Below are 27,512 nucleotides of genomic sequence, written 5' to 3'. Positions count from 1 at the left end.
ACAAATCTAGAGAGCTTATCTGAGGTTCATGGAGCTGTCTTGTCCAGTCGTCTGATATCTCAAGTTATGCAGGAATGCACATCCAACAATTTCGCCTCCTATTTGAGAGGTGTCAATCCAATTTTAACCTCTAGAGCACGAAAAATTCTTCCCATTATATTAACGTTGTATCCAATTCAAAACCAAGATGGCGAGTCCCATCTGCGCAGACGCAGGCTTTCCGTTTTCTATGACATAAATATTAAATACAGTACGGCCATCTATTTACATATAAATACTGAATTTCTGGAAAATATATACAGTATTTTCCACAGAAGTATTCACGACCCTATACACGATATACTCTTAAATTTGCCAGTCTTACATTTGTTACAGTGGTTATTTGGTTAATGTGTGCCTCAGGCAAAATGCCTGGGATTATGCTTACTCCAAAATTCTTCTCGTTTAGGGAGGTTTGCAGCCATTGTCCCCCAAGCCTGTATTCTGTTTCTGGTCATATATACCTTTCCCTGATCTTCATAACTTTGCACTTGCTGGGGTTAAATTCTAATAACCACGTGTCAAGCCAGTCCTGTAGATTGTCCATATCCATTTGTAGTCTTTCCTAATCTATTCGTTTCTATTCTTTCACATAATCTGAGTAGGGACACCTCTGACTCGACCTCCTCCGTTATGTCATTTACAAACACCAACCTCCTCTGTTATGTCATTTACAAACACCAACCTCCTCTGTTATGTCATTTACAAACACCAGAAGCACCACTGGTCCAAGTGCTGACCCTTGTGAAACCTCCCTTCCCCCCCTCCTCGTCACACTTGCCCATTTTCAACATCTCCAGAATAATTGTTTCCTACTTTTAAGTATTCCTTGCTTTCCTGCCAGCTTCTTTAAATTTTGTTCCAGTCTCTTACAGTCCAAAACTATGCAGTCCACCCATCACTCTCTTGCCTACTTTCGTTAACTTGTCATATTATTATTATTATTATTATAATCAAAAAGAAGCGCTAAGTCACAAGGGTAACTTGTCATAGCCCTCTTGTAAGACAGGATTCATCTCAGAGACTATGTTGGCTGTCATTTGTGAATCTGCTCCTTTCCAGGTGCTCTGCTACTTTTTTGATAATCTCCTCCATAATCTTAAATGTCATGCATGCCAGTGACACTGGCATGTAGCTCAGTGTCACCTATCTGTTCCCTCCTTTAAATACTGGAACTACATTCACTGTTTTCCAGACCTCTGACAGTTGCCCTGTTTCATTTGACTTGAGGAACATTGCTAGTGGCTCACACAGTTCCTCTACTCTGTCTTACAGAACCCAGAGATTTTGTCTGGTCCCATTGCCCTTGAGTTATCTAATTCACTCAGTAGTTTATTCACCACCCCTCCCATTGTGTGTATTGTGTCCAGTACTCAGTGCACTCTCCCTCTTTCTCTGGCAATGTTCCTGATTCCACTGACAATACCGGTACCTCCCTAAAGCTTTTGTTCAGTTCCTTCCATACTTCCCGGTCATTCCTGAGCTCCCCTCCTTCCTTCTTCAGCCTTATAATCTGGTTCTCCACAGTTTTCATCCTATGTGGCTATGCATCAACTTTGGCTCAGATTTAACATATGATGCCATATTCTCAAACTGACATTAGCCCTCCTTTCTTATCCATTTTTATTATAATCATAACTAAGCACTAAACCCTCTTCTTACCCATGAATATTCATTTCTGGCTCTTCTGTTCATTTCCCTATTCTCTGGCATTCTTTACCTTCCATATCTCTTCTATGCTCCTGCGATTTTAGCTTTTGCCTCCCTATACCATTGGATCACTCTTGTCTCTCCTGTGCTGCTTGTACTTCTGGATATGAATTGCTCCTCTGCCTAAAGGCACTTTCCATTTACATCTTGCTCTCTTTCCCTGGTACTCTGCTTTGGAATTCCCTCATGCTATCATAGTGTCTTACCTTGAAGTCAAGTTTATCCCTTCTTTCACGCTCTGTCTTACCACATTACTTTCCACAGGGTATTTGAACCTCGGTACTGAATGGCAGCTAGTTCCAAAGGGCCTCTCAAATTTAATTTCCCCCACATCTGAGTTGCTTAGGGTCAACACAAGGTCTAGCCTTGCTGGTTCATTGCCTTCTCTCTTCCTAGTTGTGTCCCTAACATACTGATTCAGAAAGTTTTCCATTGCCACCTCCAGACTTTCCCACTCTGTTTCCTCATGGTTCAAATCTTCCATGATCATTGGTTTTGGATTGCCCATGTGGGCTCTTCTAACCACCTCTGCTATTGTGTCCATCACTTTGTCATTGTCAAATTCCTGTCTTGGTTTCCTGTTTAGTGGTGGGCTGTATCTCACTGCTATCACCAGCTTGGGTCCCAGTCCTGAGTGTCCCTATTATGCAGTCATTCAGTACCTTTCCATTTATTCTGTTCATCTTAAAATACCACTGATTCATAATTAACATTGTTACTTCTCAATCTCCTTTGTTTCCTCTGTCCTTTCTCATTATTTGATATCCTTCTGGAAAGACTGCATCTGTTATTACCTCTGTGAGCTTGGTCTCTGTTATTGCCTCCATATCCAGGAATGCTTACACTATCCACTCTTTCCATTCTTTGCTCTTATCTGTTATCCCATCTGCATGTGTACAACACTTTAGTTTCCTTTCTGTTATTGTACTCAGGTTTTCAAGTGCCTGTTCTCCTGGTTCTTGCCTGTATATCAGGGAAGGAAGGGGGAGTACAGAGGAAAATGGAGGTTGGGAATAAGGGTAAGAACTGGTTGTGGGGGTGGATCTTATACTGAGAGTGGGCGCGGGAAGATGGGAAGAATGAGAAACAAAGAGATGGGAGAAATGAGGACTGGGATGGGGGTGGTTGTGAGAAAGAATCCTGCACTGGTAGGGCTTAGGAGTGGAGGTGTAGGTAACAACATGATCGTTATGTTCTAGAAAACTGGCGTGTTACCTAAAATCATTATTAAGCAAACTGTAGAACACACATGTTTGGTAAAAGGACACAGTTGCAACTAATGTGACATTTTACTGTGGCAACGTTTCACTCTCCAGGAGCTTTATCAAGCTGTAACAGCTTGATGAAGTTCTTGGAGAGTGAAATGTTGTCACAATAAAGATGTCACATTAGTTGTTCTTTTACCAAGTATAACAGTAACAAATTCCTTGTTCCTAGTATTTTAATTGCTTTCTACAACATGACTATAGCAAAAGGAGGCTTACCTACTTTTCTTGAGATCAGAAATTAAAAGTTACAGAGCTAATATCTAATAAGAAACCTGCAGGAAGGTAAACTAAACGATGAAAAACGGTAATTCCGAGAGAGATAGAGAGCAAATGTTTAACATTTTTCACTCATATAAAAGATAGCTGCATTTATCAACCTATTACCTATATGCGAAAATTTTACATGAAATCAAAACATAAGAGCTATAAAACTAGTATAAATGAAACTTCTGTTGCAAAGTTTTGATTATATTTTTATACATGAAATATCTTGAGAATATATTCATAGGGACATCTGTATATTCTGCAATGTAATCCTAAACATAACACTGAATAATTTCAATTAAAATTATAAGCTGTTTTAATTCAGCACATACAGAAAATCATTGACTGAATAGGATTTTCATTAAGGAATGCAGAAGTCACAGAATTATTTGGAGTAATTTAACTTTCACACACCTCATTACAACTTCTCACCCATTCAGCAAGCTCTACAGCCAGTACATACTATATACAACAAAGTACACTTGTTATATAAATCAACATTCATTATCACTGTGGTTAATCCTTGCTGTAGCCACATGCAAAAAATATAATTCATTTTTAAGAACAATAATATTACATAGCACAAGTTTACCCAAGACACACAATGAGTGTTTAATTGTAGAATAAAATGATCTAAATATGACTGAGAACAAACACCTACCCAATTTTAGAATTTGGTGGATTTTAGAAATCTGAAGCACACAGAAAATTAGAAACATCTTTTCATAAAGGTAAAAAAAAATGCAGTTTTTTTGCTCTGGGACTCTGAGAGCACACATGGAATTGTACAAACCACTACTCAGAGTCATAGAGATTATCCAGAAAACAGTGTGCAAGACAATTTCTGTATTTGGTCCTGGGAAAAGATCACACCAAAAAACTAAGCTAGAAAGAATACCTTCCTGCAAGGCCAGAAAACCCAACCATTACAAGCACACATGTGCCAAAACAAACAACAACATGCAAGCACACAAGTGTAATCAAAAGCAGATGCTCATCCCACAAACATACAAGAATGATCCACAAAAGACAGAACCCAGTGACTGATGACACTCTGACAGGCATCCCCAGTTTGGTGGCAGGAGCAAGAAAGAAGCAAATGTACCAGGGTTAAGGTTGATCAGGCATGGACAGGGAAGGAAATTTGGCCTCATATATTGAAAAACCCAGCCATGCCAGGCTCAGATGCCCCTGGGGAGCATTAACCCTGACAGTTTCTAGCGACAATATTCCTGGACAGAACATGATGGACCTTCCTAACAAAAAAGATGAGCGGTTAAATTAACAGGGAACATTACACAATAAAGTGGACTTAATAAATCCCATAAAAAATTAAGTGTTCGTGAAGATATCCCAACACAACTGGTTGAACAGAGATGCAGGGGGAAAAAAAAAAAAAAAAAAAAAAAAAAGTGTTCAAATGCCAGAGTTAGATACAGGTCCACATCCCTGTTTCCGAAACCCTTGGGGCCAGTATTGTTTCGAATTTCAGAATGATTGTTAATGCTGCCACGTGGCGGTGTGACCCAGCACTGAAATGACTGATGCCTCACACTCCACGAAAAAACTTCGGTTTTCAAAACTTTTCTAATTTCAGAATTTTGGATAAAGGGATGTGGACCTGTAATGATTTGGATTTGAAGAGGGAGAGTCCTGCTCAAGCAAGCCAACAGTAGGGCCTGCAAGGAACGAAAAAGATCACCGCTTTTCAAGAGTCTTGCTTAATATACAAAACATCCACACTTATTATTGTGCCTACTACATACACAGAACACTACACTCAAATATAAACCCTCCTCTCAAACTCCTCCTTGATAACTATAACAGAACACAGAGCCATAATATGAGACACAAATCACTCTTTGATATCCCAAGTGTCCATCTCTCCCTATGCAAAAATGCTATGCATGTAAAGGGCCCGAAGATCTGGAATTCATTGCCAGAACACACTCAAGGACCCCTGCCTACAAATTAATTTAAGGTCCTACTTAGAAATCACCTCATCACCCAAAATTAACCAGACAAACACATTACTTAATACCTACCAGTTACTCAAAAGCTATTCAAAAAACTTTCTAAATAATTTAAGACTGCTCAGCTATTTGACAATTTACCTTGAACATAAAATTTTTTCCATTTCATTACTGTATATTGCTGATGATTGCTCAGCCATTTACTCATAACTTCAAACTTATAAGTGTTTCAATCTCATTGTTTTAAAATGTACTAAATTGTAATATTTCATATTGTAAATTGCTTAAGTTGTTCTAAATTGTAATACTGTACTTTTTATAAACTATTTCAAAACTGTACTTATTCTATACTGAACTGTTCTACTAGACTTATTAAAGTCATATGGCATTACCTAACAGGATACTCCATTCTCTTGTACTCATTGTAACTCGTCTAATGACCATATGAACTGCTATCACTTTATTAGTCTTAAGTTAATTTTACGTTTGCCCGAAATGCTATGCATACAAAGGGGCTTTGGGCATGTACACCCAACTATTATATTCTTTTGTACAACCATGTACCATGTCAAAATAAAAATTATTATTGGAGAGAAGGGCATTTGCTGGTGACCTGCAGAAAAGGTGAGGGTATTGCCAGATCTCACATTGGATAATTTGTGGAGAGCAAGGAAAGATACTTCAGGAACAAGAAGTGTATGGTATTCATAATGCCTGAAGAACATCTAGTGAGTGAGCTGCATGCCTTAGAGAATCAAAAGCAGATTAAACATGGATCACATATACCACTAAAGCTGTTACACACCTGGTGCCATAAGTATGGACATAGAGCAGATGTTTGCTTAGGTGGGTGTAGGCCATCGAGATGAAGTAGTGTAATCCAATCAGAGAAGGTAAGTGCTAATTGTGAGACTAAGCAGTAGTTTACTTAGCATATACCTAAATCCTGCACTGAACACATCATATTTGACATTACTCCATCTGTTTGTATATAAAATGTTTATAAATTTATTATTTTTTGTCTATTTTGTTTGATATCTTTCCTATTTGGTGTCCTGATAAACTGTTTGATGGGTGCTTATATATGATTCTGGGTGTGCTTATTATATCAAAGAAAATGATTTTTGGAATTTGACATGCTACTGGGAAGAGACTATTTATTAAAAGAGTCAAAGGAACAAGTGAGGCAGACATGAGTTTTGGAGGTGAAACATAGTGCCTGCATATTGGAAGGATGTGATGCTGAAGGTTGGTGCTCTTCTGATGTTGAAAGTTGAGGATCCTGTGATGTTGAAGGTTTGGACTCTTGTGATGTTAAAGGTTGGTCTCTTTTTGATGTTGAAGCAGCTTCATCAGTTGATTGTTGCAGTGGAGTCCTCAGGTATTCTGTCATACACCATTGGTTTGTTTTACCATGTAGTTCTTTATACAGCAGATAATAAGGTCCAAGCACCTGCTCCAGAATAAGCTTTACAGCAATACTTCAAGATGAGTCATGGTGCTTTCAATAAACAATTATGCAACTTTACGAACAGTATGCAGTGACTAGTGTATCTCCTGCAGTGTCAACATCAGTTGTTCAAGCTCAGGTTTTTCATCCTTAATGTCTTCCGTTCTCTACAGCTAGGAATCTAATTACTGCAACACTTCCTCTACAGCTGGTTCCTCGGCATTATCTTCGAAGAGTTCACTGGTGTCTCTGGCCTCACATCTTCAAGTCCCTCATCTTGCACTCTCTTTGCCAGATCAACAATTTCCTGAACTTGACTTTCCATTGATGGAAAACAAGCAAAATCATTCACTATACTAGGCCATATTTATCTCCATCGTTCATTGTTAATCTTGTTACATGATCCCATTTTTTTCACATAGCAGAGTGCATCTGCAATGATAAATCTGTGCTAAAGCTATGGCACTCCACTGTCTGTGTTGTCAACTGCTGCCACTAGTTAATGCAACCCAGTGTGTTACTATGTTAAACCAAACATGTGGTCAGTTTTGCTTTTCCCATCATGCATTGTGTGGGGAGGATTTTTTTGATACTGTGCACACTCACCCATTCTCTCATAACTAAGCTAAAATTTACTGCTCACAGCTTATCTGAGTGAGCCGAGCTCATGATGTCAAATTACATGAGGGATCCTGGCCTCTATGATGTAGTCCTACTTGAAGGCTTCTGAAAGGGTTAAAGGAAATACATTCCTCCACTGGAAATGAATTCCACTTTGGCACACGTTAACAGAAATGAGTTCACTAATACTGGAATAAAAACTTAAATTTAAATTGCAGACTACTGAAAGAGCAAGTTATGATAGTGCAACTTAAGGTTTTCTACTGAACAATCATGAATAATCTTATAATCACCTCCCACACCTGTCAAAACTTCACTTGTCAGGAGGGTGAATATAACCTTAAGGCATTTGTAAGACCTTTTCCACCTTGTAATTACCTCATGTCACTTTCACTTTTTTTTTCTCTCTCTCTCTCATACACATGACAAAGACCAGGTGATCAGGCTGAGGAAAGAAGGTGGGGAACTCACAAGAAACGATCAAAAGGAATGCGAGGAGCTCAACATGAGATTTAAGGAAGTATTCATAGTGGAGACAGGAAGGACTCTGGGAAGACAGGACAGAGGGAGACACTAACAGGGAATAGACCAACAAGTGCTGAATGATATGCACCAACTGAGGAGGAGGTGAAGAAGCTGCTAAGTGACCTTGATACCTCAAAGGCAATGGGACCGGACAACATCTCCCTGTGGGTCCTCAGGGAGGGAGCAGATATACTGTGTGTGCCATTAACCACAATCTTCAACACATCCCTTGAAACTGGGCAACTACCTGAGGTATGGAAGACTGCAAATGTACTTCCCATTTTTAAAAAAGGAGACAGAAAAGAGGCACTAAATTACAGACCAGTGTCACTGACATGTATGCAAAGTCATGGAGAAGATTATCAGGAGGAAAGTGGTGGAGCACCTGGAACAGAACAAGATTATAAATGACAACCAGCATGGATTCATGGAAGGCAAATCCTGTGTCACAAACCTTCTGGAGTTTTATGACAAAGTTACAGAAGTAAGACACGAGAGAGAGGGGTGGGTTGATTGCATTTTCTTGAACTGCAAGAAGGCCTTCGACACAGTTCCTCACAAGAGACTAGTGCAGAAACTAGAGGATCAGGCACGTATAACAGGAAGGGCACTGCAATGGATCAGAGAATACCTGACAGGGATGCAACAGTGAGTCATGGTACGGGATGAGGTATCACAGTGGGCACCTGTAACGAGCGGGGTCCCACAGGGGTCGGTCCTAGGACCAGTGTTATTTTTGGTATATGTGAATGACGTGATGGAAGGGATAGACTCAGAGGTGTCCCCATTTGCAAATGATGTGAAGTTAATGAGGAGAATTAAATCAGATGAGGATCAGGCAGGACTTCAGAGAGACCTGGACAGGCTGGACACGTGGTCCAGGAACTGGCTTCTTGAATTCAACCCTACCAAATGCAAAGTCATGAAGATCGGAGAAGGGCAAAGAAGACCGCAGACAGAGTATAGGCTAGGTGGCCAAAGACTGCAAACCTTGCTCAAGGAGAAAGATCTTGGGGTGACCATAACACTGAGCATGTGTCCGGAGGCACACATCAACCAGATAAATGCTCTAGCACATGGCCGCCTGGCAAACCTGAGAATAGCATTCCGATACCTTAGTAAGGAATCGTTCAAGACACTGTACACTGTGTACATCAGGCCCATACTGGAGTATGCAGCACCAGTTTGGAACCCACACCTGGTCAAGCACATCAAGAAATTAGAGAAAGTGCAAAGGTTTGCAACAAGGCTAATTCCGGAACTCAGGGGTATGTCCTATGAAGAAAGGTTGAGGGAAATCGGACTGATGACATTGGAGGACAGGAGGGTCGGGGAGACATGATAATGACATACAAAATACTGTATGGAATAGATAAGGTGGGCAGACAGAGGTTGTTCCAGAGAGGGGACACAGAGACAAGGAGTCACAATTGGAAGCTGAAGACTCATCTGAGTCAGAGGGATGTTAGGAAGTATTTCTTCAGTCATAGAGTCATCAGGAAGTGGAATAGCCTAGCAAGTGATGTAGTGGAGGCAGGAAACATACATAGCTTTAAGACGAGGTATGACAAAGCTCAGGGAGCAGAGAGAGGACCTAGTAGCGATCAGTGAAGAGGCGGGGCCAGGAGCTGAGTCTCAACCCCTGCAACCACAATTAGGTGAGTACACACATGTACACACAAATGCACATACAAACACACATGCACTCACTCTCTCTCACACACACAATATGCAACAATATGCAAGGAAGCTCAGGAGAGGTTCGTACCCATGGGTAACAGGAATAATGGGTAACAGAAATGAGTAACAGGAGTAATGGGTAACAGGAATAATGAAAAAGCCTCCCTGCACCTTTGGGTGCAGGGAGGCCAAAACCAAGTATGCTAGGGAATGGAAGAAATATAGGAGGCAAAGGACAAAGGAGAATAAGGAGAGCAGTTGTAGAGCCAGAAATGAATATGCACAGGTAAGGGAGGCCTAAAGACAATATGAGAATGACATATCAGCAAAAGCCAAATCTGACCCAAAGGTGTTGTGCAGCCACATCAGGAGGAAAACAACAGTCAAGGGCCAGTTAGTCAGGCTGAGGAAGGAAGAAGGGGAGGCCACAAAAAATGACTGTGAAGTATGTGAGGAGCTCAAAATGAATTTCAAAGAAGTGTTCACAGAGGAGACAGAAGGGCCTCCAGAAAGGCGGAGAGGTGGGGAACACCATCAAGCGTCGGACACAATACATAAAACAGAGGAAGTGAAGAGGCTGCTAAGAGAGCTAGATACCTCAAAGGCAATGGGGCCAGTTAACATCTCTCCATGGGTCCTGAGAGAAGGAGCAGAGGCACTTTGTGTACCAACAACAACTATCTTCAACACATCTATCGAAACAGGGCGACTACCTGAAGTATGAAAGACAGCAAATGTAGTCCCAGTTTTTAAAAAAGTTGACAGACACAAAGCATTAACCCTTTGACTGTTTCAGTCGTATATACACATCTTACGAGCCACCGTGTTTGACGTATTTATACTCAAAAATTCTAGCGGCTTCAAATCAAGCAGGAGAAAGCTGGTAGGTCCACACATGAGAGAATGGGTCTGTGTGGTCAGTGTGCACCATATAAAAAAAATCCTGCAGCACGCAGTGCATAATGAGAAAAAAACTCCAACTGTTTTTTTTGGATTAAAATGTTGACTTTGTAGTGTATTTTCGTACAGTATTTATGGATGTATTCTCGCTTTCTTGGTCTCATTTGATAGAATAGAAAACACATTATAGTGGTGATTTTGATTGGTTTTACTATGAAAAGAACCTTGAAATGGAGCTCAAAGTAGGGGAAATACATGTAATTATTTTTGGCCGATGTTCAAAAGTAAACAAATGATGTCATTGTCCAATAAATGTCCCACTAGGCATTCTAATAAGCAGTCATGAATGGGTTGACATTATTTATACAATTATTACAACATTACAGTACATAGTAGTCTGCATAACAGTAAATTTTCCATTTTTTGTTTGAATAAAAATTCAAAATAGAAAGCAAGAGTAATATCAGAGGGGCCTGGAGACGGGACTGATGAATGAAGAAAATGTTATTTTTGAGCCAGGAATGTCTGCATTGTTCATTCCGGACCCTATTTTGAAATTGGCATATTTTTTTTTAATTTGCATGAAACTGGCCAAATTGCAAATTTCTGACCACGTTATTGGGCAGTTGAAATCGGTAAATGGGCAGTTTCTTGTACTCAATCGATAGAACAAATGGAGTTCTAAAGAAATAGGTATGAGTTTGGTCGACTGGAACAATGGAATTAGCCGATAATAGGGCTCAAAGTGGGTGAAATCGCCGATTCGTAAATATCGCCGAGGTCGCTAACTTCACGAGAGTGTAATTCCATAAATTTTTCATCAAATTTCGTTCTTTTGGTGTCATTACCATCGGGAAAAGATTCTCTATCATTTCATAAGAAAAATTTTTTTTTTTTTTTTCAAAAATTTTTCAACACCAGGAGACACCTAAGGGTTTGGGGTTTCGACAGTCAAGGGGTTAAACTACAGACCAGTGTCACTGACGTGTATAATATGCATGGTCGTGGAGAAGATTATCAGGAGAAGAGTGGTGGAGTACCTAGAAAGGAATGAGCTTATCAATGACAGCCAGCATGGTTTCAGGGATGGGAAATCCTGTGTCACAAACCTACTGGATTTCTATGACAGGGTGAAGGCAGTAAGACAAGAGAGAGAGGGGTGGGTAGACTGCATTTTCTTTGACTGTAAGAAGGTGTTTGACACAGTTCCACACAAGAGAGTAGTGCAAAAGCTGGAGGACCAAGCAGGGGTAACAGGGAAGGCACTACAATGGATCAGGGAATACCTGTCAGGAAGACAACAGCGAGTCATGGTATGTGGTGAGGCATCAGAGTGGGTGCCTGTAACAAGCGGGGTGCCACAGGGATCAGTCCTAGAACTGGTGCTATTTATGGTATTTGTGAACGACATGACGGAAGGAACAGAATCTGAAGTGTCCCTGTTTGCAGATGATGTGAAATTGATGAGAAGAATTCAATTGGACAAGGACCAGGCAGAACTACAGAGGGATCTGGACAGATTGAAGGCCTGGTCCAGCAACTGGCACCTGGAGTTCAACCCCACCAAGTGCAAAGTCATGAAGACTGGGGAAGGGCAAAGAAGATCACAGAGTACAGTCTAGGAGGCCAGAGCCTACAAACCTCACTCAAGGAAAAGGATCTTGAGGTGAGTATAACACCAGGCACATCTCTTGAGGCACACATCAACCAAGTAACTGCTGCAGCATATGGGCACCTGGCAAACCCAAGAACAGCATTCCGACATCTTAATAAGGAGTCATTCAGGACCCTGTACACTGTGTATGTTAGGCCCATATTGGAGTATGCAGTGCCAGTTTGGAACCCTCACCTAGCCAAGCATTTAAGGAAACTAGAGAAAGTGCAAAGATTTGCAAACAAGACTAGTCCTGGAGCTAGGGGATATGTCCTACGAGGAGAGGTTAAGGGAAATCAAATTGATGGCACTAGAAGACAGGAGATATAGGGGGAAATATAATAATGACATGTAAAATACTGAGAGGAATTGACAAGATGGACAGAGACAGGATGTTCCAGAGATGGGACACAGCAACAAGGGGTCACAGTTGGAAGTTGAGGGCTCAGATAAACCACACGGATGTTAAGAAGTATTTCTTCAGTCACAGAGTTGTCAGAAAGTTGAATAGTCTGGGAAGTGATGTAGTGGAGGCAGGATCCATACACAACTTTAAGAAGAGGCATGATAAAGCTCCATGGAGCAGGAAGAGTGACCGAGTAGTGGCCAGCGAAGAGGTGGGGCCAAGAGCTGTGACCTGACCCCTGCAACCACAACTAGGCGAGTACACACACACACACACACACACACACACACACACACACACACACACACACACACACACACACACACACACACACACACACACACACACACACAGAGCAAGACTGGACTTCGTGTTAACTCTGAGTAACTCAGACATTGAAAACATCACATATGAAACTTACTTATACCCTTGCAAAGACAATGGCCTGACCCACAGTACACTCATTCTCACACTCTTTCATACTAACTCCCACTCTCTCTCTCTCTCACACATACACACTCACACTTTCACACACACAGGTGAGGATGAACCAACAAGATTGGACCTCGTATTCACCTCAAATAGTTTGGACGTCGAGGACATCACATATGAGAGGCCCCTTGGAGGTAGCGATCATGTGATTCTGAGCTTTGAATACATAGTGAAGTTACAAGTGGAGAGGTTAACAGGAGTAGAATGGTAAAAGCCAAACTATAAAAAGGGAGGACTACACAGGTATGAGGAACTTCCTGCAGGAGTTTCAGTAGGAAAGAGAATGGGTAGCAAAGTCAGTAAACAAAATGATGGATTACATAACAACAAAATGCAAGGAAGCAGAGGAGAGGTTTGTTCCCAAGGGCAACAGAAATAATGGGAAGACCAGAACGAGCCCTTGGTTCACCCAAAGGTGTAGTGAGGCAAAAACTAATTGCACTAGAGAAGACAAAGGACCCTGGAAAATAGAGAGATTAGCTGAAAAGCCAGAAATGAGTATGTACAATTAAGGAAGGACACCCAGCTACAGCACAAAAACAACATAGTATCAAAAGGCAAGTCTGACCTGAAACTGTTGTATAGCCACATCAGGAGAAAGACAACAATCAAGGATCAGGTAATCAGGCTGAAGAAAGAAGGTGAGGAGCTCACAAGAAACGACCAAGAAGTACGTCAGGAGCTCAACAGGAGATATAGAGAAGTATTTACAGTGGAGACAGAAAGGACTCTGGGAAGTAAGAATAAGGGGAAACACCAACAAGAGATATACCAACAAGTGCTGGATGAAATACAGCCTCTCCTCACTTAGTGATGTACTCGTTTACCGATGCCTCGGACTTATGATGGGCTCTCTGACCAGTATTTATACCTAAATAATGTATATTAGAGCTGATTTCCTCTATTCTGTTTATTTCAATATACAGTACACTACTGTATAAACATTTAAAAATATACCAAAAATGTTATGAATGGTGCAAAGGTGACATTAAAACAATATCAAAGATAGTCGACACAAACCCACTACCATTATAGAATGCACCTCACTTAGCAACAAATTCGTTTAACAATGTGGTCTTAGGAATGGAGTTCTGTCGTTAAGTGAGGAGAAGCTGTACACACAAATGGGGAGGAGGTGAAGAAGCTGCTAAGTGAACCTGATATCTCCAAGGTGGAGGGAAGGGACAACATTTCTCTGTGGGTTCATAGAGAGGGAGCAGACATGTTGTGTGCACCATTAACAAAATCTTCTAAACATCCACTGAAACTGAGGTATGGAAGACTGCAAATGTAGTCCCAATTTTTAAGAAAGGAGACAAACACAAAACATTAAACTTCGGCCAGTGTCACTGACGTGTATAGTATGCAAAGTCATGGAGAAGATTATCAGGAGAAGAGTGGACAGGGAGGCAACAATGAGTCATGGTATGTGATGAAGTGTTAGAGTGGGCACTTGTGACAAGCAGGATTCCACAGGGGTCAGTTCTAGGACCAATACTGTTTTTGGTATGTGTGAAAGACATGATGGAAGGGATACACTCAGAAGTGTCCCTGTTTGCATGTGATGTGAGGTTAATGTGGAGAATTAAATCGGATGAGGATCAGGCAGGACTACAAACAGAGAGGCCTGGACAGGAAATGGCTCCTCGAACATAACCATGCCAGACACAAAGTCATGAAGATCGGGTAAGAGCAAAGAAGACCACAGATAGAGTGTAGGCTAGGTGGCCAAAGTCTGCACACCTCACTCAAGGAAAAGGATCTTGGGGCAAGTATTATAACGAGCACATCTCCTCCTGAGGTGCACATCAACTAGATAACTGCTGCAGCATATGGGTGCCTGGCAAACCTAAGAATAGCATTCTGATACCTTAGTAAGAAATCATTCAAGACTCTGTACACTGTGTATGTCAGGCCCATATGCAGCACTAGTTTGGAACCCACACCTGGTCAAGCATATCAAGAAATTAGAGAAAGTGCAAATGTTTACAACAAGACTAGTCCCAGAGCTAAGGGAAATGTTCTATGAAGAGAGGTTAACGGAAATTGGCCTGATGACACTGGAGGACAGGAGGGTTAAGGGAGACATGATAACGACATATAAAACATTGTGAGGAATTGACAAGGTGGACAGACAGGATGTTCCAGAGATGGGACATAGAAACAAGGGGTCACAATAAATCAAAGGGATGTTAGGAAGTATTTCTTGAGTCATAGAGTTGTCAGGAAGTGGAAGAGTCTGGAAAGTGATGTAGTGGAGGCAGGAACCATACATAGTTTTAAGATGAGGTTTGATAAAGCTCATGGAGCAGGGAGAGAGAGGACCTGGTAGTGATCAGCAAAGAGGCAGGGCCAGGAGCCATGACTCGACCCCTGCAACCACAAATAGGTAAATAGGTGAGTACATGCACACACACACACACACTCACTAACACACACACACACACTAACATACACACACTAACATACACACACACTAACACACACACAAACACACACACACACTAACACACACACACACAAACACACACATACACTAACACACACACAAACACACACATACACTAACACACACACACACAAACACACACATTAGCACACACACACACACTAACACCAACACTCACACAGAACAGAAATAATGAAAAAGCCAGGAGAAGCCCTTGGTTCACTCAATGGTGCAGAGAGGCCAAAACCAAGTGTGCTAGAGAATGGAAGAAGTATAGAAGACAAAGGACCCAGGAGAATAAGGAGAGCAGCCAAAGAGCAAGAAATGAATATGCTCAAGTAAGGAAGGAGAACCAAAGACAATACAAAAATGACACAGCAGTGGAAGCACTATTGTACAGTCACATCAGGAGGAAAACAAAAGTCAAGGACCAGGCAATCAGGCTGAGGAAGGAAGGAGGGGAGTTCAAAAGAAACAACCAAAAGTATGTAAGAAGCTCAATATGAGAGTCAAAGAGTATTCACAGAGACAGAAGGGACTCCAGAAAGATGGAGAGGTGGGGTACACCATCAACTGCTGGACACAACACATACAACTGAGGCGGAAGTGAAGAGGCTGGTAAGCGAGCTAGATACCTCAAAGGTGATGGGGCCAGACAACATTTCTCCATGGGTCCTGGGAGAGGGAGCAGAGGTGCTCTGTGTACCACTAACAAAAATCTTCAACACATCAAAACAGAGCGACTACCTGAGGTATGGAAGACAGCAAATGTAGTCCCAATTTTTAAAAAAGGAGACAGACATTCAGCATTAAACTACAGACCAGTGTCACTGACATGTATAGTATGCAAAGTCATGGAGAAGATTATCAGAAGAATGGTGGAGCACCTAGAAAGGAATGATCTTATCAATGACAACCAGCCTGAATGCAGGGATGGGAAATCCTGTGTCACAAACCTACTATAGTTCTATGACAAGGTGACAGCACTAAGACAAGAGAGTGGAGTGGGTAGACTGCATTTTCTTGGACTATAAAAAGACTTTTGACACAGTTCCACACAAGAGATTAGAGCAAAAGCTGGAGGACCAGGCAGGTAAAACAGGGAAGGCACTGCAATTAATCAGAGAATACCTGACGGGAAGACATCAGTGAGTCATGGTACGTGATGAGGTGTCAGAGTGGGTGCCTGTGATGAGAAGGGTTCCACAGGGGTCAGTCCTAGGACCAGTGCTATTTCTGGTAGTATATATGAATGACATGACAAAAGGAATAGTCTCAAAAGTGTCCCTGTTTGCAGATGATGTGAAGTTAATGACGAGAAATCAATTGGAGAGGACTACAAAGGAATCTGGACAGGCTGCAGGCCTGGTCCAGAAACTGGCTTCTGGAGTTCAACCCCACCAAGTGCAAAGTCATGAAGACTGGGGAAGGGCAAAGATGACTGCAGACAGAGTACAGTCAAGGGGGGGCCAAAGACCTCACTCAAGGAAAAGGATCTTGGGGCGAGTATAATACCGAGCACATCTCTTGAGGCACACATCAAGCAAATAGCTGTTGCATCATGTCAGGAAATTAGAGAAAGTACAAAGGTTTGCAATGAGACTTGTCCCATATAGCCAAGGGGCATGTCCTACAAGGAGACGTTAAGGGAAATCGACCTGACAACACTGAAGGACAGGAGAGATATGATAACATATAAAATAATGAGAGGAATAGACAAGGTGGACAGAGACAGGATGTTCCAGAGATGGGACACAGCAACAAGGGGTCACAATTGGAAGTTGAAGACTCAGATGAGTCACAGGGATGTTAGGAAGTTCTTCAGTCATAGAGTTGTCAGAAAGTGGAATAGTCTGGAAAGAGATATAGTGGAGGCAGGATCTATACACAGCTTTAAGAAGAGGTATGATAAAACTCATGGAGCAGGGAGAGTGACTTAGTAGCGACCAGTGAAGAGGTGGGGCCAAGAGTTGACTCGACCCCTGCAACCACAATTAGTTAAGTACTAACAATCACTCATACTCTCAGAATAACACTAACACTCTCACACTAACGAAACACTGCAGTAGGTCTACTGGCCCATATGAGGCTGGCCCAAGCCAATGCCCCAACCTAGTCAGGTCAGGTCAGGTCACATTCACTTAAGGCAGGAGCACGGCATCTGACCTAGTAGCACAAGCTGGTCAGGTGGTCAGGTCCAACTCACACTGACCCACACCCATTCATGTATTTACCTAACCTATTTTTAAAACTACACAATGTTTTAGCTTCTATGATGGTACTCAGGAGTTTGTTCCACTCATCCACAACTCTATTACCAAACCAGTGCTTTCCTATATCCTTCCCGAACCTGAATTTTTCCAACATACAACTGTTGCTCTGAGTCCTGTCTTGGCTAGATATTTTTTGCAAGCTATTTACATCCTCTTTATTTATTCCTGTTTTCCATTTATACACCTCAATCATATCCCTCCCAATTCTACGCCTTTCTAGAGAGTGCAGATTCAGGGCCCTCAGACTATCCTCATAGGAAAGATTTCTGATACATGGGATCAACTTTGTCATCCTCCTTTGTACATTTCCCAGAGCATTTACATGTATATCCATTCTGTAATATGACCAAAACTGTGCAGCATAATCTGAATGAGGCCTAACCAAGGATATACAAAGTTGAAGAACAACATGAGAAATCCCATTATTTATGTTTCTTGATATGAAGCCAAGGATTCTGCCACAAAGGTGGCAGCAAAGCAACTGCAAAGAATACAGACTGATAACACTAACATCCCATATCATAAAAATCTTTGAAAAGGTTCTAAAAAGCAAGATCGCCAACCACCTAGATACCCATCAGTTACACAACCCAGGGCAACACGGGTTTAGAGCAGGTCACTCTTCTGACAAGGGTGACCATGGTGTAATAGCGCACAAAATGCATGATAAAGGAATAATAGGAAAAGTTGGCAGATAGATCTATAACTTCCTGACAAATAGAACACAAAGAGTAATAGTAAACAGAGTAAAGTATGAGGCAGCTACAGTGAAAAGCTCTGTTTCACAAGGTACAGTACTCGCTCCCATCGTGTTCCTCATCCTCATATCTGACATAGACAGAGATGTAAGCCATAGTTCAGTGTCTTCCTTTGTGGATGACACCTGGACTGCCATGAAAGTGACCTCCATTGAAGACACAGCAAGACTCCAAGTGGACATAAACCAAATCTTCAAATGGGCCACTCAAAACAATATGAAGTTCAATGAAGAGAAATTTCAACTACTCAGATATGGAAAACTTGAGGAAATTAAAACTGTAACAGGGTATACAACAAATTCTAACCATACAGAAGAGCAAAAAAGTAATGTGAAGGGCCTGGGAGTGATAATGTTAGAGGATCTTGCCTTCCAAGACCAAAACAATATATCTACTGCATCTGCTAGGAAAATGATAGGATGGATAATGAGAACCTTCAAAACTTGGGATGCCAAGCCCATGATGATTCTCTTAAAATTGCTTGTTCTTTCTATGCTGGAATACTGCTGTACACTAACTGCCCCCTTCAAGGCAGGGAAAATTGCTTACCTGGAGTGTACAAAGAACTTTCACAGCACACGTAAGTATGATAAGGTACCTAAATTACTGGGAACAGTTGAAGGCCCTTGATCTGTATTCCCTGGAGTGCAGGCAAGAGAGATACATGATAATATACACTTGGAAAATCCTAGGGGGGGTTAGTACCAAACTTGCACACGAAAACCACTCCCTATGAAATCAAAAGACTCGGCAGGAGATGCAACATTCCCCCAATGAAAAACAAGGGTGCCACGAGTACACTGAGAGACAACATAATAAGTGTCAACTGCCTCCCAGCATACATAAGGAGGATTACCAATAGAGCCCTGGCTGTCTTCAAGAAGGCACTGGACAGGCACCTAAAGTCAGTACCTGACCAACCAGCTGTGGTTCATAGGCCAGTTTGCATTCGGCCAGTAGTAGCAGCCTGGTTGATCAGATCCTGAGCCACCATGAGGCCTGGTCTCAGACCAAGGCATGGGGGCACTGACCCCCGAAACCCTCTCCAGGTAAACGGCATCAGTCTATTTAAATATTCCTGGAGTGCTCTAATGTCCTTCTCAGAATGAATTTGTGGGCTTATTTTGGTGTCATTGGCAAACTTGCTTATATTGCTATTTATTCCCTCATCCGTGTCGTTTATGTAGATTGTGAACAAGGGGCCCAACACTGACCCCTGTGGAACACTGCTTGTGATGCTTCCCCACTCCAATTTCTCCCCATTTATGCAAACTCTTTGCTGCCTATTTGTCAACCGTGCCTCTATCTGAGAAAAATTTTTCCTCCTATCCTGTGTGCCTTAATTTTCCTCAATAGTCTCTGATGAGGGGGACTATCAAAAGCCTTGCTGAAGTCCATATACACAATATCATATTCATTACCATGAACTACCTCCTCAAATACCTTAATGAAAAAGGTTAAAAATTCGTAAGGCAGAAATGCCCTTTTGTAAAACCGTGCTTAGATTTGTTGATCAATTTATGCTTTTCAAGATAGCTATGAATTGCCTCGGTAATTAATGAGTCCATAAATTTCCCCACTATGGAGGTTAGGCTTACTGGCCTATAGTTTGAAGCTAAGGACCTGTCACCTGCTTTGAAAATAGGTATCACATTTGCCATTTTCCACTTATCTGGCACTATGCCACACTCTCACACTCTCTCTGTTTTGCTTGGGTTATATAAATACCAGGTTTAATCAATTCATACCACTGGCATACATTTTGATGCACAGTACATTAATTTAAATATTAATACAAAGGTCACAAATGTTATTCATGGATATAGCATTTGCAAAGATCTCAAGAATGTATATCTTATGAACAGAGGTGTTCAACTGTCTTATGAAAATTCATTCAATAACTGCAGCATAAAATATTAATACAAATACAAATACAAGGGTCTGAATCAGTTTTCTGTATACTGTATATAATATCCAGACCAGTCGTGAAGAAAAAAAAAAAAAAAAAATATGTCAGTATTTCAAATTGTACAAGTTAAACAATGTTACTACTTGTACACTTTTTTTTTCAACACGTTGGTCGTCTCTCACTAAGGCAGGGTGACCCAAAAAGAAAATATTTTCATAATCATTTAACACTTTCACTTCACTCATACATAATCACTGTCTTTGCAAAGGCACTCAGATATGACAGTTCAAAAGTCCCTTCAAACTGTCAATATCCCAAACCCCTCCTTTAACCCTTTCAGGGTCCAGTGGCCAAATTTCTAAGTGCTCACCAGGGTCCAAGAATTTTCCAAAAAAAAAATTTTGTTAATTTTTAACAAAAAGTACGAAATTTGATGGAAAACTGATGAAATTATGCTCTAGCAAATTTTGATGTGTCCGCGATATTTACAAATCAGCGATTTTGCCGACTTTGACTCCCATTTTAGGCCAATTACATTATTCCAGTCGACCAAATTCTTAGCTATTTCACTAGTATTACTTATATTCTATCGATTGAGCACAAAAAATTGCCAAGTCAGCTGTTTCAACTACAAAATAAAGTGATCGGAAATTGGTAATTTGGCCAATTTAACACAAAGTTCAAAATATTCCAGTTTCAAAACAGGGTCCAGAATAAACAATGTAGGCATTCCTGGCACTAAACTAACATTTCCTCTGTTCATTAGTTACATTTTGAGGCTTTACAAATGAATTCCATTTTGATTTTTTATTCACATAATGAATTTTTATTCAAACCAAAAATAGAAGATTTACTGTTATGCAATATTGTAATAATTGTATAAATATCATCACCACATTTGTGAATGTATATTAGACCCATCAGCTGGCATGTATTAGAAGTGTGAGGTCGTTTGTTTACTCTTGAACATCGGCAAAAATTTAACATTTCTACTACTTTGAGCTCAGTTTCAAGCCATTTCCAGTGCTAAAACCAATCAAAATCATCTCTATTTCTGTCAAATGAGACCAAAATATTGCAAATACAACTATAAAAAACATACGAAAAAACACTGCAAAGTCACTGTTTTAATCGAAAATCACTGTCTCAGTTTTTTTTCTCTCATTATACACTGTGTGCTGCAGGATTTGTTTTATGTGGTGCACACATACCACATAGATGTATTCTCTCATATCTAGGCCCAAATTTACAACTCACAGCTTATCAGAGTGAGCTGAGCTCATGGCGTAGATCTACGGTTTGGACCCGGAACATAAAGCCATAGATCTACGGCACAGACCCTGAAAGAGTTAAAGTGCAGGCATTGTACTTCCCATTTCCAGGACTCAAGTCCAGCTAACCAGTATCCCTGAATCCCTTCACAAAATATTACCCTGCTCACACTCCAAACAGCTTGTCAGAGATCAAAAACCATTCATTTCCATTTACTCCTATCTAACATGCTCACACATGCTTGCTGGAAATCCAAGTCTCTCACCCACAAAACCTCCTTCACCCTCTCCCTCCAACCTTTTTGAGGACGACCCCTACCCCACCTTCCTTCTCCTACAGATTTATATGCTCTCCAAGTCATTCTACTTTGATCCATTCTCTCTAAATGACCACACTACCTCAACAACCCCTCTTCAGCCCTCTGACTAATACTTTTAGTAACTCCACACCTCCTCCTAATTTCCACACTCCGAATTCTCTGCATAATATTTACACCACACACTACCTTTAGACAGGACATCTCCACTGCCTCCTTGCTACAGCACTTGCGACCCAAGCGTCATACCCATTTAAGAGCCTTCTTTGCCTCCATGGTTAACATTTTTTGTCTCCACAGATACCTCAATGCACCACTCACCTTGTTTCCTTCATCAATTCTATGGTTAACCTCATCCTTCATAAACCCATCTGCTGACAAGTCAACTCCCAAATATCTGAAAACATTTATTTCTTCCAAACTCCCTCTCTCCAATGTGAGATCCAGCTTTTCTTTATCTAAATCATTTGATACCCTCATCACCTTACTCTTATCTATGTACATATCTATGTACACATGATTTCAATACAGGAGGGCCCCGTGTTTTTTGCTCCTTCTTTTTGGCGGTTTTCAAATGAGCCATTGTTTATTATGTTTGGTGCTTTTTCTGCTTTTCCATGATTTTTCACACAACAGTTTCATAGGGGTAGGGTGACCAGTGCCATATTTTAAGGTAAATATTGTATATACTGTGTATTTATTTTACATTTGTATTTTTTTATTCCTAGCTGTATTAAACACTTAATATCTGATAGTGTAAATATGTTTTAGATGCATTCAATATAGAAAAAATGCTCTTTTCCACTTGCTGATGTTTTGCTTTTCAGCAGGTATTAGGACCCTAACAGCTACAAAAATGGAGTCCCTCCTGTACTTGGTTTGGATGTGTAAAATAAAAGTATTTTGATTTACTACACAACACTGTAAGGTGCACCTCTAAGAGGCCTAAGTTTATAAAAGTAAACTTTCACAAATTTTTAAACCACCATAATATTCATAAAATCTAAATAACAAAGCTCTGATAACAATGCAGTAAATTTGAACACATACTGCTTATCACACTGTAATTTACAGGTCTCAAGGAAGTAACAAAAGTAAAACATACATTGGCAATTCTAGTGGATGTCAAAATACAAACTGAGATACAGGGTATTAGTCAAGTTACAAACATCCACACTTAAGAATAAGCTTCATGAGGAATGACAGAAAAATTGTTTTAATGCCATTCCACAGTCATGAACATGTGTGATACAACTATCCGCTGTACTAATGCATTCTAGAGAAAAATAAGTTCCGAGTTATAGGCAATTTCTTCATAAACTGGAACACCAAAATGCAGCTCATTCTTAAGTAGAATACCAGGAATATACCTGGTTCTTAGGATGGAATACCAGGAATGTAACTCATTTGCTAGATGGGTATCCCCTGTACCTTACCTAAATACATAATGTAACACTAGCCATTTACACTGTGAGGCATAGATGTGCTGCCTGATATGATTAACATATGCTGAACTACACATATATTCAACTGAAAGAATTATTATTTCATTAAGCCTACAATTGATCCAGCAACACCCATAGTTTGGTCATCAATAAGAACAATGTCAAAATTGTCCATGTAAGACTCCAGTCGTTCTTCAACCTAGAAGAAAAAAAGGGATAAATAAAAATTAAAAATTATTGTGAAAATACTATGCAAAGCTGCAAATGAATGAAGATTGTTGGAGGAGAGAGGCTGTTAGTGAAAGAGCCAAATTTGAAAGAGGGCATTATTATTATTATTATTATTATTTTTTTAACACAATGGCCATCTCCTACCGTGGCAAGGTGACCATCCCCCTCCAAAAAAAAAAAAAAAAACTTTCACCATCACTCACTCCATCAGCCTTGTCTGAGGCATACTGATACTACAGTTCAGATGCCCCTCCCACCTCTCCTACAGAATGCAGGCATTGTACTTCCCACCTCCAAGACTCAAATCTGGCTTACTGGTTTCACTAAATCCCTTCATAAATGCTACCTTGCTCACACTCCAGCACATCAAGCTATAAAAACCACCTTCCTCCACTCCTATCTAAAGCACACACATACACCTCTTGGAAATCCAAGCCTCTCGCATGTAAAACCTTTATCTTCTCTCTCCAACCTTTCCTTGGGCTACCCTTATGTCACCTTCCCTCCACTACAGATTTATACACCCTCCAAGTCAGCCTATTTTGCTCCATTTTCTCTAAATGTCCAAACTACCTCAACAACTCATCTTCAGCCCTCTGGATAATACTTTTGGTAACCCTGCACCTACTCTTAATCCCCACATGGCAAATTCTATGCATAATATTTACAACATACACTGCCCTCATACATATCTCCACTGCCTCCAGGCTCTTCCTCACTGCAACATTCACAACCTATGCTTCACATCCTTGAGCATTGGTACCACTATTATGTATTCCCTTTTCACCTCCATGGATAAAATTCTTTGTTTCCACAGATGCTTCAATGCACCACCCACCTGTTTTCCCCTTATTAAATCCATGGTTCACCTCATCTTTCATCGACTCATCCACTGACAAGTTCACTCCCAAATATCTGAATACATTCACTTCCTCCACACTCCCTCCTTCCAATCTGATGTCCAATCTTTCATTACCTAAATTTTTTGTTACCCTCATCACCTTGCTCTTTCCTCTGTTCACTTTTAATTTCCTTCTTTTACATACCCTCTGAAATTCATCCACTAACCTCTGCAACTTTTTTTCAAAAGCACAGTATCATTGGCAAAAAGCAACTGTGACAGCTCCCACTTCATATTAAATTCTATATATTTTAATCCCACACCTCTTTCCAACATCCTAGCATTCTCTTCTTTTAAAATCCCATCTATAAATATGTTAAATAACCATTATGACATTAAGCATCCCTGTCTAAGACCTACTTTTACAGGAAAATAATCTCCCTCTCTTCTACATACCTTAACCTGAGCCTCACTATCCTCATAAAAACTCTTAACTGCTTTCAGCAACTTACAACCTATTCTGTGCATACCTTGTAACATTGCTCCCCTATCCACTATCATATGGCTTTTCTAAATCCATAAATGCAAAGAAAACTTCCTTGCCTTTATCAATATATTGTTCACTTGTATGCTTCAATGTAAACTCTTGGTTTACACATCCCCTACCCTTCTAAAACTTCTTTATTTGTCTGCTAACCTGTTCTTGGTCTTACTCTTAACCCTTTGACTGTCGCAACCCCCAATCCTGAGGTGTCTCCTGGTGTCGCAAAATTTAAAAAAAAAAAAAATTATTTTTTCTTATGAAATGATAGAGAATCTTTTCCCGATTGTAAAGACACCAAAAAAACGAAATTTGATGGAAAACTGACGGAATTACGCTCTCGCGAAGTTAGCGACCTCGGCGATATTTACAAATCGGCGATTTCGCCCACTTTGAGCCCTATTTTCGGCTAATTCCATTATTCCAGTCAACCAAACTCACAGCTATTTCTTCAGAACTCCATTTTTTCCATCGATTGAGTACAAGAAACTGCCCATTTACCGATTTCAACTACCCAATAACATGGTCAGAAATTTGCAATTTGGCCAATTTCACAAAAATTAAAAAATATGACAATTTCAAAATAAGGACCAGAATGAACAATGCAGACATTCCTGGCTCTAAAATAACATTTTCTATGTTCATCAGTCATGTCTCCAGGCCCCTGTGATATTACTCTTGCTTTTTATTTTGAAATTTTATTCAAACAAAAAATAGAAGATTTACTGTTATGCAGACTACTGCAATACTATAATAATTGTAAAAATTACATCAACCCATTCATGACTGCATATTAGAATGGCTATTTGGACATTCACTGGACAATGACATCATTTGTTTACTTCTGAACATCGGCAAAAATCAAACATTTCCTGTACATTGTGCTCCATTTCCAGGTTCGTTTTATAGTAAAATTAATCAAAATCACCTCTATTTCTATAATATAGTTTCCATTCTATCAAATGAGACCAAGAAAACGAGAATACAACCACAAATACTATACGAAAATAGACCACAAAGTCGGCATTTTAATTAAAAACACGGTCGGAGTTTTTTTTTTCTCATTATGCACTGCGTGTTCCAGGATTTTTTTTATATGGTGCACACTGACCACACAGACCCATTCTCTCACATGTGGGCCTACCAGCTTTCTCCTGCCTGATTTGAAGCCGCTAGAATTTATGAGTATATATACGTCAAACACGGTACCTCGTAAATGTATATATACGGCCGCGACAGTCAAAGGGTTAATTATTTTAATAATAACTATTATACCCTAGGTAGTAGGTTGGTAAACAGCAACCGCCCAGGGAGGTACTACTGTCCTGCCAAGTGAGTATACAACGAAAGCCTGTAATTGTTTTACATGATGGTAGGATTGCTGGTGTCTTTTGTCTGTCTCATAAACATGCAAGATTTCAGGTACGTCTTGCTACTTCTACTTACACTTAGGTCACACTATACATACATGTACAAGCATATGTATGCACACACCCCTCTGGGTTTTCTTCTATTTTCTTTCTAGTTCTTGTTCTTGTTTATTTCCTCTTACCTCCATGGGGAAGTGGAACAGAATTCTTCCTCCGTAAGCCATGCATGTTGTAAGAGGCGACTAAAATGCCGGGAGCAAGGGGCTAGTAACCCCTTCTCCTGTATATATTACTAAATGTAAAAGGAGAAACTTTCGTTTTTCCTTTTGGGCCACCCTGCCTCGGTGGGATATGGCCAGTGTATTGAAAGAAAGAAAGAACTATTATACCATATACTTTACCCGGCATACTCAACAAGCTTGTTTCCTTATAATTTTTACACTCTTACTCCCCTTTCCTTTATACAAAGGAACTATGCATGCTCTCTGCCAATACCTAGGTACCTTCCCTTATAACATTTCTGTCTTGATCCCATCAAGCCCAGCTGCTTTACCCCCTTCCGTTTTACCCACTGCCTCACACACCTCTACCACACTCACATCTGGTTCTTCCTCACTCCTAAAAGTATTATTCCTCCCTGACCAATGCATGAAATCACTGACTCCCTTTCTTCATCAACATTTAACAGCTCCTCAAAATAGTCTTGTCAACTTCCCAATACCTCTAACTTTCCCTCTAATAACTGTCAAATCAATTCGTTTCCTAGGCTTTCTCAACTCAACATTGCTACTATTATTACAGGAAAGCACTAAACCCATAAGGGTAATATAGTGCCAAGAGAATGGGAGGAAATTGGGTCTTATCTGAGGAAGAGGAGGGCAGCTCCAATTTTTGGGTTCTAGAATCATTCACCACCATCAAGGATCCCCATGAAGAGAAAAAAGGGGCTATTGGAGGAGTAAAATGTGAAAAGATACTAATGTTGATCAAGTAATATAAAAAGTGTAAAGAAGAGTGACTGAGATGACACATTATTTAACATTTCATTGTCAACCAACTGTTGCTAAAATTTACCATTTTTGTCCTAGGCCTTGATCCAAGGTACTAAAGCTGCCCATCCCCTTC

At 40.4% G+C, this 27,512-nt stretch overlaps 1 protein-coding gene across 3 annotated transcripts in view; it reads right to left on the bottom strand.

The window, feature by feature from the left end:
• Window positions 1–5,868: 5,868 nt before the first annotated feature.
• The window catches only part of cN-IIIB (cytosolic 5'-nucleotidase IIIB), a 184,333-nt gene continuing 162,689 nt past the window's right edge, over window positions 5,869–27,512 (bottom strand). For all 3 annotated transcript variants that reach the window (XM_070097780.1, XM_070097779.1, XM_070097781.1), the window contains exon 8: window positions 5,869–23,603. In XM_070097780.1, the coding sequence (XP_069953881.1) occupies window positions 23,502–23,603 (102 nt within the window). In that variant the 3' untranslated portion in view covers window positions 5,869–23,501. The remainder of the gene's footprint in view (window positions 23,604–27,512) is intronic.

The sequence above is a fragment of the Cherax quadricarinatus genome, chromosome 59 (assembly GCF_038502225.1).
Source record: "Cherax quadricarinatus isolate ZL_2023a chromosome 59, ASM3850222v1, whole genome shotgun sequence".
NCBI lineage: Eukaryota > Metazoa > Arthropoda > Malacostraca > Decapoda > Parastacidae > Cherax > Cherax quadricarinatus.
This window is presented reverse-complemented; position numbering and strand designations above follow the sequence as displayed.